At 41.2% G+C, this 13,656-nt stretch overlaps 1 protein-coding gene across 2 annotated transcripts in view; it reads left to right on the forward strand.

Moving 5' to 3' along the window:
* The window catches only part of OSBPL2 (oxysterol binding protein like 2), a 30,483-nt gene that overhangs the window by 3,445 nt on the left and 13,382 nt on the right, over positions 1–13,656 (forward strand). The window contains exons 1-4 of one of the 2 annotated variants that reach the window (XM_031590122.2): positions 5,492–5,603; positions 5,871–6,035; positions 12,138–12,285; positions 12,551–12,626. In XM_031590122.2, the coding sequence (XP_031445982.2) occupies positions 5,999–6,035; positions 12,138–12,285; positions 12,551–12,626 (261 nt within the window). In that variant the 5' untranslated portion in view covers positions 5,492–5,603; positions 5,871–5,998. Of the gene's footprint in view, positions 1–5,491; positions 5,604–5,870; positions 6,036–12,137; positions 12,286–12,550; positions 12,627–13,656 lie in introns of those variants that run through there. The other variant, XM_031590113.2, reaches the window with a different exon arrangement.

Raw genomic sequence — 13,656 nt, forward strand, 5'->3', positions numbered from 1 at the left:
CTGGCCGTGAGGTGGCAGGGGCTCTGCTCCCTGCAGTGTGCCAGCGCAACCAAGTGAGAACCAGAATCCTTTTAGTAACTCCCAATTAAAAAACTTGCATGCGTTAAGGCTACTGAGAGCTTAGCTCACCAACCCCTATGTTACAGTCAGCCCAGCAGTGTGCTTATTTGTTAGATTTGTTAGAGCAGAGCTTCTTCCCCATGCGCATGTGCTTGCTAGGCTTTGCAGAACATCAATAAAGCTGTTGAGAGATGCTTCATAGTAAAAGAAATATGTTATTTATAGTTAGAGGTACAAATAACTGTATACACACTACTTTATTTTGTCTTGAAGGTAGTTCTGAGTGCTGTGCAACCTTGTTATCTAAAAGGGTTAACGTCACCACGCAGATAGCAACGTGGATTCTTTATTAAAGCTGAGCATGGAATTAATTTGGGTTAGCAGTGTTCCTTCCCAGCCTCTTCTCTAACTGCAGATGCTCACAGCAGGGAGATTCCAGTAGCAGATCCAAACCATAGCGCAATAAAGGCTGCTACGAACAAAATGAGCTCCATCCCAGCAGAGCTGGCGCAGGTACACATCTGTCCTCGGGGCATTTAATAGCTCCCAGCTGCATTAAGGCCCACAGTCTGCAAAGAAGCTGTGCAGTGGCAGCAGGCCAGGCTTTCCTTCACCCCAAGCCCCTCTGCTCAGCACTGCACAAAGCTGAGAAGCAAGCTGCCCTCCTCTTAGCAAGGATGCTGGGTGAGTCTCGTTAGGCCAGGAGCCCTTGGTGGAAATTGCAATTGCATTACATTGAAGTAAAAAACAATTCTAGCTTGGTAAATAAAATCCACTTCTGGATTCTGCTATCTGTGTAGCTGTTTGCTGCTTGAAGAGATTTCAAGTGCATAATAATTACAGCAGGCATCTGAATTGCCAATTAAAACGACTTCTTGGCAATTTTTTGTAGATGTTTTAGATCCACTGTTGTCGGTAACCTAATTTCACGAGTCAATTAAGATTCATCCTTGCTGAAGCTTTCATTCAGAGATGAAACAACTGCAGTCTGATGCTTTCGGGAGATATATACGGAGCAAAAGTGCATGAATATTTATCTTCTGGTTCAAGCTATTTATTTCTGTCCCTTGAAGTACAGCAGCTATGTTTCATTTCAGCTGGCAACTTGAGAAGAGGTGGGCTCAGCTCTTACTTCACCAGTCATGTTTTAGGAGGGTTGTGAGCTTGTTTGTTCGTTTGTAGCGTCGGTATGAGGGCTGTGTGTATTTGATCTGCCAGTGGCTCCTTAGGAACCCATTTCTGGACAGAAGCTGCATCCCGAGCCCAGGAAATGCTGCTTTTTATTTACATATGTTGTTAGGTGGATTAAACAGGCCATGGAATTAATTTTCCTTTGTACCAAGCTGACTTTACATTCTGACTAAGCTGGTTTCTATTAAGTTGAGTTTGTGTCCTTCTGACCCATTAAAGACATGCAAACATCTGAAAACAGAGGGTCCTTTCAGAGCTCGCAGGTTTTTGCCCCTTCTGTTCCACTCCTCTGGCAGTATTTGTGCGGTGTTTTTATTGTGAGACTTGATAGAAAATTGTCACTGCTTTTTGTGATGAAAGCCTCGCTTGATTTTTCCTTTTTCACTCTTTTTAACTTTTTTTCCCCATATTGCTTACAAGTATTCTCCTTTCAAGTTAATAAACTTAATTTGTTTTTAAAATTTGCTACGGAAGCACACATCCAGCAAAACCTTGCTAGACATGTGAAAAAACTCGTGAATGTGCTGCTTCATTAATTCTTTGGTGGCACTCTAATGCCAGTGGGCTGAACTCTCAACGCCCAGCCTCACGCTGGCCAACCTCGGTTTGTTTTCAGAACTGCTTGCTGTTTCCATATGTGGTTTTGCTTAAGCACTCCTGGCTCTCGTGGTGGATGGGGTGGCTGGGTGATGGCTGTGTCCCGGTGCTGTGCTTCTCACAGTGTTAAACGTGTGCTGTCGGACAGAAAAAGCAGGATTTGTAAAGAAAGCAGAATGGTGTCAGCAACACATTCGCTTTCCAGGAGTGCTGCACGATGTGAGACTTCAGTGTGAGGCCAGGAGGAGCAGGACAGCTCAGGTGCAGCCCTGCACCAGCCAGCCTCGTGCTTGCTGAGCAGCATTCCAGCAGCATGAGCTGCTCTAGCAGTGGAAACTCAACTTCCTACAGCAATGTAAATGTTTCTTTAAGGAGGAGTAACTCGTGGTCAGCCAGCAGGGGCTTTGTGGAAGACTAAGCTAGAAGAACGAGTTAGTATGGAGTAACTAGTTCTGTGAGATTAGCAAAATGATGGCATGTTTAGCTCTTGCAGGTTTATTTTTGGACAGGTCCTGGTATTTTGTTGTGTGTGTTTGTTTGTTTGTTGTTGTTGTTGCTCTTAATCTGTGTACAAGTGGTTAGAATCCAGAATCTTAGATCTTAGTGAGACAGACATTGGTGGGTCTGATGGTTTTTGGTTGGTGGTGGTTGTTTTTTTTCTTTCCCTGGAGTGTAGGTTTGCAGCATGCAAATGGCAGAGAGCAGGCAGTGCATCTCACCTGGCCGTGGGTCTCACACCTCTGGTTTCATATATATGCACACGCTGTGTATTTCATCTGCCTTCAGTACTAACAAGGTGAACATGATGTTTATGCTTTCTGAAAGACTTGCTGGGATTGGAATCAGCCCTAAGCCTCGATGGGTCTCCTTGTGTGGGAGTGAGGCACCTTTCCTTGTACAGCTCTGCTGCAGTTTGGATGGAAGCTGCTAACTGCAGTTTCTGGAGTGGAAATGAGCAGTGTGGAGGAAATACAGATTACAAATGCTGAACATGAAGCAAGCAGGATGTTTTTGTCTGCTGGCGCTTCAGCTGGGTTGAGAGTAACTTTCTGCTGTTGTTTTTAGCAATCCTTGCTTTTTGACTCATGGGAGCTAAATGCTGATACCATCCTGTGTTCATGTGTGTGCAAATTCATGTTAATCTCTGCTAAGTTGAAGAACTGAATTTAAAAGAAGCATTGTGAGCACTAAGTTATTCCTAGTGCGACTCTGGTGCAAAATACGTCGCTTTATCCTTTCTAAAATTCTCCTAACACCTTAAAACAACTTGTGACTATTACTTTAAGTGACTTCCACGAATATTTTGTTCTTTAGGTGACAGCTGCAGTACTTGTCTGTAACTTACAGTGTATGGCCAAACCCTCATTCTCAAATAAGGATCAGCTTGGGGTGTGGTGTGAGGTGCATATCACAAGGACAGAGTGTAATGTGGGCTTCTGGTTCAGTCAGGTCTTTCCCTGCAGTCACCACACTTACATTTGGTGGTTGTTTTCATGGAAAAGCTTCATTGGTTTTGTAGTCAGTGCCCTTATTATCAATAAGTCAGAGTTCTTATTCCTTAGTGCCTCCTCTAGAGGACTGTGGCATGCTGGCATTCCTGCCAGGATGTGTTTGGATAGGGGGAGTGTGCTCTTGGTGTGATAATTAAACAGGTGGGTTGGCAGCTGGCTTATGTATGTTGCAGGTGGGTAGAATTGGTTCGGAACAGAATCCTACTGTGTGAGGCTGTATGCAGTGGTAGGGTAGTCCTGCTACAGAGCTTGGATGAAAAGCAAAGGCTGGGAGATGGGACATGAGGGAATGCATGGAGAAGATTCAGGAATTTTAGTGTTTGTCTTGAGACAACTGCATGCTGGGCACATGCACATCTCTTTCTGGAAATATTGGCTGCTGGTTTTCTAGAAGGGTAGCAGCACTTGTAGGCAGTTGAATCCTAAGAAAAGTAGTGCTTTCCCTCTTCTCCTCCCTCCCAAGCTGAAAAGTGTACACAGTTACGTCCTCAAGAACAGGTTTTCATCAGAGATGTGATAGAGCTGGAGACCTAGAAGAAATACTTCATTGGTGGGGCTGGAAAGCCCACAGGGACTCTGACTGCAGCTTCAATGTGAGCATCTCCTGCAGTCAGTGCCTGCCTTCTGCTGGGCCAGGTAACAGCCAGACCTGTGCTGGAGCACAGCTTCCCCTGCCTGTCTGCTGTGAGCTGTGGCAGTACGTTTCGTGTTAGAAGTAGACATTTAGAGCAATGTAATTAATTCTGCTGCTGTTTAGAGAAGAAGCATAGCATCCTGTTTAGTTCACCCTGAAATCTGGGCTAGCTGCTGCTTTTGAACCAGTTACTAAAGGGTTTCTGCCTTTCTCTGGTTCTCTGCCAGCAGCCTGCACTGCATCTTTTGGAAGCAAAGCTGCTGCTCCTTTCCCTTCTGCAAGCAGAACACTTACTGGTAGCCTTGCACTGGAAGTCTTCATTCATCCCTGTCTGTAGTGTGTCGGTATTTTGAGCTCTTGCATCCTTCCTTGGTAGATTGAGACAGTTTGACTAACCTAAGTCAGAAATCTGTTGCTGATAAGCCTTTTTCAGCTTTCTTGCTTAAAGGTCTGTGACTGGAGCACAAGGAAGAGGGAAGGAAACTGTTCAGCTGAAAGCAATTGCAACAGGAGTGTAGCAACAGACGAAAGAAGCAGCTGTGTGAAGTTCTATCCTTGTGGAGGTGAGGCCTCGTAAAGGAAAAGCTGCTGAAGATCATGTGGAAGCTGAGATGTTAATGATACAGAGATTGATCTAAAATCTTGTGGTGGTGGGCAAAATAGGTTATTCCTAAGGAAAAGGTGACAGTCAGGAACCTGGCATTGAGAGGTGTGATGCTTAAACACTGTGTTCATTGACTGCAAGGAGCTGTAAAATAGGCCATTTCAGCTCCTCCTTCTGAACAGAGAGTTGGAAGGACAGTGTGTGAGGTGTTCACATAGCTTTGTGCTGAGCACTGAGGTGAAAAGAGTTGAAGTTCAGGGGGCATCATGCAATTTGGTGTCTTGCAGTGAGGAGAGAGGGAACTGGCTCTAAACATGGCAAGCTCCTCTACTAGGAATAGAGTGTGCTTCTGGCTTTGTTTCCCTTAATTGGAATGGAACTGTGCAAGTTATAATTACTCTGGAAAAGCCACTCTCACAAAAGCAGTGGGATCTTCAAGGATCAGAAAAAAATTGAGGCTGACACATTGAGGTTGTTTTGGGGGAGCTGGAGCATTGCTGTGTGCCTGGCTCAGCACTGGTACCTGGTGAGCGTTCGCAAGGGTGGAATCGAAATTTTCTGATTGTTTTGCTTTGACTAAAGATGGGTGAAGTAAAATGTTTATGTTACATCACTGCCAACCATCTGGAATAAATCTAATGTAGTCTGTCCATAAAGCAGAGCTGGAATGCTTCATGAATCTGTAAGTGATTTGTAGTGTGTTTGGCTTTAGTGAGAAAAAGTTTTGGTTCTTTACATCTTCTATTAGAGAGCACAACCTCCTGTTGTGTGTTCAGACGTTCATAGCAGTACCTGACAGAACTTACCTAGTAGTCACTGAGTGCACAATGTGCAGCAAGGCCCTACATTTTTATGCAACAATGAGGTAAAGTTCTATTACTCGTTCCCAGCTTTCTTGTTTAAGATTGCAGTAAGGTTTATCTTTCAGCTGAGAGGGATTTCTGTTTTGCAGCTGTCTTTTTTTTCCTTCTCCTTCTTGCTGTCATTGTCTAAAATGTAACTTGCAGTAAGTAGAGTGTATTTTATAATAGTGTACATAATGTTTTTATAGAGAGAGAACAAGTGTGGCATAATACGTTGGTTGTTCTTGTAGTAGGTAGCACTGATCTTAAGAGGACTTCAGAGTCATAGTGACTGTTTCATGAATGCAAGAATCCAAGGCTTTCTTTTGTCACGGGAAGAAATAGGAAAATGAGTATTTGTCAGGTGTGTGTGTTTGTGCTTGCCAGAAGTATGGGACTTGCTAATTCTTCTTCCCTGTCTTGTCAAATAGATCATCTAAAGCGGCTGGGTATTTGCAAAAGAAGACTTCAAAAGCGTACAGACACTTAAGCTGTAAATCAAGTTGAATGATGCATTAGAGGAAGCTGAGCTGGCTGTACGGAGATTTCACGCTGAAGGATGAATAGTGAAGAAGAGTTCTATGATGCCGTTACGGGTGAGTGGGGGGCATGGTGCTAAAAAGGAGGAGGGGAAAAAAGAAGCTCTAAACTGCATTGTGTCTGTTAAGGTACAAGAAACGCATTACTGCTAAGGAATAAAGAATGAAAAGTGCTTGTGAAACTTGTAGTACTGTGTTCTGAAAAGAAGAAAGGTTTGGGCTCAACCTTGGAAATATGTATTTATTTAATATTATTTTTATTCTTTAAAGCTCGGTGCTGGCTATTATTTTACCACTGTAGTAGTTTGTTAGGGCCAGAGTCTTACTTTCATTTTTCCGTGAGATGCAGGTAATTTTATAGCAGCTTGAGAAGTAATGCTTTTAAGGCCCTTTGAAAGGTGAAAATATCTTCTGTAGGTTATTTTCACTGTTATTCTATTTATTTTAATGGAAAACTTATTCCAAAGAATTGAAATGGAGAAATATTTCTCTACATCTGTACAAATTGCTGTAAAAGCATGCTTTCAGGATAGGGAGCTGAAAGGCTTGGCAATCCAGTGCTGTTTCTAGAAGAGCAAACAGGAATTGCATCGCTCTGGAGCAGTGCATCAAATAGTGCTTTTCTCTCTGGTAATAAAGATGAATGATTACTTGTAAGATCCTTATGTGGTCTTAGTGATGAAATGAAATACTTTAAGTATTTTAATTAAAAAACAAAAAACAAAAGCAAAATAAAAAGTCATTTCAAAAATCCCAAAGTAGTTAAGAGTTTTCCACATAAATATCTCCTTAGAAATTCGAGGTGAAATGAGAAATACTGGCAGTACTGAGAGTAGAGTATTTGATGTGAAATCAGGGGCATGAAGGAGAATGATGGCAATCATGAAAGCCAAAGGATGGAAGTAGTGTGGTAGATGCAGGTAGGTGAGATGGACTTAGACATGGTTGGTTGGAGATTGTTGTGAGGAACAAACAGCTGTTTGAAATGGTGACTGACAGCAGACTGTATAGGACTTGTCACAGCTGTGTCAGGGAGAAGGAAATCTGTTTGATGTCCATGCTGGTTAGAACTGATAGGCACTGGTACTCCAAATTCCTTTGTAAATCAAAGTCTTTACTGTAAAAAATAAATAAAAATCTTGAAAATGCTGTGAATTGTTTGGGTTCATCCTTGGTAATCTGACAGTTCAGGAGCTTAGGACTAATGTTGTGAATGAGCCAACAATTCTCCTATTTGAAACAGTGAACAGAAATGCAAATCTAAGTATGAGGTCTCTCTTACAGCTTCAGTGTTGCGCGTTCCTTTGTTTCTGACTGGAGAAATACACAGCTCACAGAGTTTGAGCCTCCTTTGTTTGAATAGTTAGGTTTTTCTTTCTTGAACCCCAAAAGGTTGATTTACCCTACAAATGCTCAAGGAAATAATGGCTTCAAAGTTATTGTGCATCAGATGTGCTTGTGCCTTGCAGTCTCTTGCTCTGCTCACAAATGGGATGCTGTATTTCCATCCGAAAGTACTTCTTGTCCTGTCCTAAACTTACTCTTCCATGAGGAGGTGTGTGATGGGAGGAGAGAAGCTTCCAAGCAAAAGATCAGATGTCTCAATGTGCTCTTAGCACAGCCCTCTTCTGATGGACAGTGTTTTGTCTGCAGCAGATGCTCCAGAAACAAAATGTGGTTGAACTTTTTTTCTTTACATATATTGCCCTGCAGCATGCCCCACGGGTATTTGGCTTGACTGGAGTGCTAAGTTTGGATAAGTTTGTTTCAGAGTCTTTCTCCCTTGAGACTGCCTATAAAGACAGATGTTCCATTTCTTGTTCCAGCTAGATGCTTTAGACCTTACTGTCCATTTGTTGGATTACTTGCACACGCCTAGTAAAGTCTAGACTTAGTTCTTTGTATCTATGACTTCTTCAGGTCATACATAAATGTGATGCTAAGAACAACTATTAATAGGTCTGTCTGCATTCTTCTGCTGGTGCTGTAGCAGCCAGGTGTACACTCAGTATCCCCAGGAGATTAAGCTCAGAATTGAGGTCCTTTCTGAGTCACAGTAAGCTTTTGCATTCCACAGTAAGAACTTCAGGATTCGGGGTTCCAAATTTTGGTTAAAAAAGCAAAATCCCTTGGCTTGTTTTTTTTCTGAGCATAGTCTCCATTCCTTAAACCAGAGCAGCAGATGGGCAGAAGCCAACTTGAGACATGTGCTGGTTTTCCCTTAGGTCTGTGACTGGGATGTGGCTACCAGGAACAAGCTCATTCTCCAGCTGTGTCTCATTTCCCTGCTGAAAGGAAAACAGTGTGTACCCCATGCTCTTTTCCACTTGCTTCCCCAGTTGTCCTGGGCTCTGCATTCCTCAGTGGGACTTGCACTGTGTTCCCACAGCTTCCCTGATTTTAGTAATTTGGATGCTGTTGTTTCTGCCCTACAAATAGCAAACCAGGCTTAGCAGGTCAGTGAAACTCCACGGGAAGTTGTGCTTTAGAATTCTGCAGCAATCTTAGCCTATGTAATGTGTTCCCCCTTATAAAATGCGAGTTCACTCCTTGAGAAGGCCTCAACATTTCTGTAGTTATTACTTGATAACACCCACTTCTCAAGTAGAGAATTGCCCTGTGGACACCTGGGTTTTGTTGTGATGGATTTAATCTCTTAGGTTGAGAAGTTTCCTGCTTCTGACACTGTCCCCATCACATCCAGAAGTCATGTTCATGTGATGGCATTGCATGCTGTGTGGCTGGGAGTCATCCTCCTGGCAGGTGGTTTGACCCAACGATGTTTGATGATGAATACACCTGTAAATGTCCAGGATGGACTGTGCTGTATAGCTGATGAGTCAGTTTGGCTGGTGAAGAGTTTCCAGAGTGAAGTTGCTTTGTGTTCAGAGGTGATTGTCATTGCTGATTAGTTGGACATGTGGACATGACATCCTTGCTTCAGGACTGAGTATTACTGTGAGCATCTCAGAGATGATGTGTGTAATGTCTGTCATTTCTTGGCAGTGCAGCATTTGATTTTTCTCAAATGCAGGAGGAAGACTTCTCTGAGATTGGATCAGGAAAGCTGAATTCATCATTGATGAATTCAGATTCTTCAAAATCTTATGTCAGTGCATGGCTTTGATCACTTAGCTGTGGCCTGCATCACCTTGGGATCATTAATTTCATTTTGAATTTGTTAAAGGCTGTGCTGTTGACTTTTGTTGTGTCAGACCTTACCTTTCATTAATTCTGTCAGATATCTTCTTGCCAAAGTGGTTTATGGAGGGATTGGCACAGAACAGCAAAATGCTTACTACAGTAAGTTAGTCACAGGGTAATAATTTATTTTTGACAAGCTTGAGTAGCTTTTGTTTTACTTTCTTACATATTAAGCTGCAGTTCCATGGAAGCTTGTTCAGTGTCTGTGAGGTTAATCTGGTGCAGTGTGTTTGAGAGCAGGTTGCCCTTCTGTTCCTGCTGCTTGGCTCTTGTTCGCTGGAAACTCTTGCTTCCTTCTGGGGAGGAGCAAGTGAGGTACCTGCTGCCAGATGTATGTATTTTCATCATGTTTGGATTGAGTCAGCAGTTTGTGCCCCAGTATTGAAGTACTGCTGTTGTGAAAGCCCAGCCTGCCTCCTGTTGGAAGCAGCATGATAGGGCCATGTAGTGAGAGACTGACTTGTTTGGGAAAGTGGAGAAACAGTAACTTCTGGCTGAGGAAAAGTGACCTCTTACTTTACTCACTGTGCACACTTGCAGCATTTTTATCCCAACTCTGAAGGAACCTTTTTAGGTATGAAGGTTCTCACCGCTCTGCTATTTTGATTCTGTCTTGAGTGACAAACCTTAATTAGTATTTGAGGAAGCTGCTGACTGTATGAAAGGGCAGTCTTGTGTCTACGGCGTACTCAGAGCTGTGCCACTGCTCCCTCGTAGCTGGATGTGTAACATGGCTTAGTGGACTTGTTTCATCTTCAGGATGGGGAAGAAGAGGACTGTGAAAACTAGAGCTGCTGGCAAGTGATTTTTCTTTAAGTTCTTGAAATGGATTAGCATTGGTAACCAGTTTATCTGAGATTGATAGCTGAAGACTTTAAAAGCTTGGTTTTTACCCTTGACACATAGAAGCTGGCACTTCTGATTAAGTTAATGTTTGATTCAGTTAGTTTTTCAAGCTTTATTTCAGTACAAAAACTGGCCTGTATTGAAGCTCAGATACTCAGTTTTGCAAGTTCAAGGCTTTAATGGCAGCTTGAAAGACTTGGAACTTAGAAAAAACTGTAACAGAGCTCTTCAGTAAACATTCCAAGTCAGTATTTCCTCTGTGAAGAGCATCATCTGGATAGTTCTCCTCAGAACTATAATATTTAGAATTTCATTGAGAAGCAGCTTTTAAAACTTCTGTTTGGGCTTGTAGCAGACAAGCCAGCTGTTACAGAAGATTGAAAGCATAGTGGAAAGCCTGGTGCTTTAACTGATTAAAATGCCCATTAAATGTGATGATGTTCCATATGCTGCGTGGGCCTGATCAGCTTTCTGGCTGAGGGCACGTTTGCCTGCAAGCCCATATGTTTTTCCCCACTTCATTAGTCAAAGCTATTTCCTTATACTCTAAGGTATTTGCTTTCTCCATCTCCTTATACCAAAATGGGCTCCTTAAAAAGCTAATATGTGATAAGAAATGCCCTTTGAAAGTGACAACTATTCTTCTGTTGTGGGTTGACTGAAGATAGACAGGTGTTGCTTTTCTTTGAAGGCAGGTGTTTCAGATTAATCCTCATTGCCATTACCTGTTTACATATAACTATTGTATTTTCCAGGTAAGCACTAAGACCTGCTGAGGTGTCATCATTGCTCTATAATTACACGCTTGTAACATCAAAATGTAGGAGAGGGATTAATATGAGACATCACCCTTTACATCTGCATTTTTAACAAAGTTAGTGCCAGAAGATCATTGTTTTACTTACTCTAAAACTGAAATAATCTTGCTCAAAACTAATTTCTGTACTCCTTAGGGTATTTACATGCTTTGTAACACCTGGGGCCACAGCTGGACTTCAGAATTTGGCTGCACCTAGTTGTGATAGTGACTGTAAGCACAGAAAAGTGCTTGCCTAGATTGTAATAACTGGAATGAAAGGAATACAAACATAAATGGGAAAATAATAATAATTAAAACATCCTTCATTAATCTCCAAGTCTAAAAAAACATCTCCCTCAAAATATTTTGGCATTTTTCTCCTTTCTAGACCTATCCCTCACCAGTGTTTTGTTTTTCTAACACTTCTGTGGAATGTTCAAACTATTTCTAGGCTTCTGTTTGTCCTTACATGTATTGAAATCTTTGCAAAACTTTCCTCTAAGTGGCTCTGCTGACTGCAGAACCAAAAGGGAAGTCTGTTCTGCTCCGTTTTTGGTGATGTTGTCCTTATCTAATCTCATGTTAATCTCTTAAAGGATGAGGTTGAATTGCATGCAGGCTTTCTTACAGTGTAGGCTTTCAGTAGTTTTAAAGGGAGATCAAGGGAGGAGTAGGTATGACCTAATGCTGTCATCTTACCACGTTGTTTTTGCCTGGAGTGATGCCTGTATGTTTTGTGTGCTTCAGCACTGCAGGTTCAGCAGTTGAAGACTTTGTTCTGATGTGTTTGGGTTCTTATGTGTGAAGTTTGCACACATGGATGGCAAAAAAGTTAATATCCTATATTTCTGTTGCTGGAGTAGTACGGATGTTTGCCACTAGGGTGTGAAATGGGCATTTTTTTTTTCCTGTTCTGTATCTGATAGTGTGAGTAGGCTAAGTTAATTTTTTCTAAGGTCTTTAAGGAAAACTATGTAGCTAAACAAAATTATTGTGATCACGTCACAGCTCTAATGAAGAGGCAGTGGAGCTGATTAGGAGCTATTGAAGAGCTTGTAAGATTCTAAATTGGTTTTATATTCGACAGCATGAAAAAAACATGAGAATGCTTGATTCTAATGCAACACTTAGCTCTAAATACTCTTGGGAATTTGGTCACTTGATAAAAGTTCTTCCCTCTGATGTGTTTTAGAATAAAATAACCCTGTGTAAGTGTGCTTATGCTGTGTGAGCTGTAAAATGTGTGTGGTGCTCTGTGGCATAATAAGGTCCTTAAGAAAGTTTTTGCTTTGTGTGTTTTTTCCATACAGGCTTTGATTCTGACAATTCTTCAGGAGAGTTTTCAGAAGCAAATCATAAAGTTGCAGAAATGCTTGATCTAGATCCACACCAAAGCAATAGGACCGGAAAGCATAATGGAGAGACAGAGATTCAAGAAAATGGAATTAAGAGACACAGGTAGATGCACAGCACTATGTAGAAAATGAGAAATGACTGTGCTGGCTCATGATTTTTTGGGGGTATTACTGTTCTCACCAAGGAAGAGGTTATTTCTCTGAAACTGAACACACATTTCACTTTTCTGCTTCCAATGTCAAGTGGAAATTAATGCTTCGTTTCCTTTATTAAGTACTTTGGTACCTGTAAATCAAAATATATTTTTGTTTAAGGAACTTATAGTGACAGACTTGTTGCTGTTTTTTTTTTTTTTTTTCAATTACAGAACATCATTACCTGCCCCAATGTTTTCTAGAAGTGATTTTAGTGTGTGGAGCATATTAAAAAAATGCATTGGACTGGTAAGTTAGCCTAGATTAAATATGCTGATATTAAGTTTTCTGACTTTGACTCAATTGTATTGCTTAAAACTTGCATACAGAATATACCTGCTGCATTTTGTGTTTTTCCTGCAAGGAATGTAATCTTAAACTGCAGCTCTGTTGCCTTACTCACTTTAGCTGCTGGAGCATGTGAGATGGCATTTTTAACGCTGTCCTAGCTATGCTGAAGTCATTAACAATATAGTTAATTATGCTTTGATTAACACAACATTCTCTCCTTTGTTATTGTTTTTTTTGTTGTTGGTTTTAGATATTCATATCTACTCTAGATCTGCCAGCACAGTACTTAATGAACGCAACAGACATGGCAGTGAGTTGCTTTGCCAGCTTAGCTTATGTCATCTAGGAGAGAGAAATGTACCATCAAAACTCCTTTGGTTAGGATGAATGACATTCTATCAGAATGATTTGCCTGACCAAATCAGGTTGGCCAGGAGTGACTTTTCCTTACTGTCTGTGACAGTGGAAAGAAACTGTTGTGTTAACTATCTGATGGCATTTTTTGCTCCACTAAATTTTAAGCATGTAAAAGATGGAAGCGCTCAGTATTAGTGCAGCTGTTTTAATAAACATCTAGATTTGATGGCAAATAGTAAAAGACCTGGGGAGCTGGAAATCTGTATGAGCTTTGTGTGTCTTGTATCCACATGGGAAATGAGAAACATACTGATGCAAATAACAGATTGTTTTAATAAAGCCATTAAAATATGTTAGAGCAATTCAGATAGTATTTGTTATATAACTGTTGCTCCTAAAAAAGAATTTGTGATTCTTGCAGTAGAATAGTTAGATTTTATGCATACAGATATGTGAGGTTTTCAAAGAAATGTGTGGTACCTGAATACCTGTAATGAGCTGGTTGGTGCATCATTTCCACTATTTGCAGAAATTTTAACCTCTTTTATGTAGAACATACAAGTAGAAGGTAACATTTTTCTTGAATTTACTGGGTTAGTTGGATCAACTTTTAAAGTTCTTTTCATTCTTT

This window comes from Phasianus colchicus, chromosome 17 (genome assembly GCF_987193195.1).
Source record: "Phasianus colchicus chromosome 17, bPhaCol1.hap1.1, whole genome shotgun sequence".
NCBI classification, from domain to species: Eukaryota; Metazoa; Chordata; class Aves; order Galliformes; family Phasianidae; genus Phasianus; species Phasianus colchicus.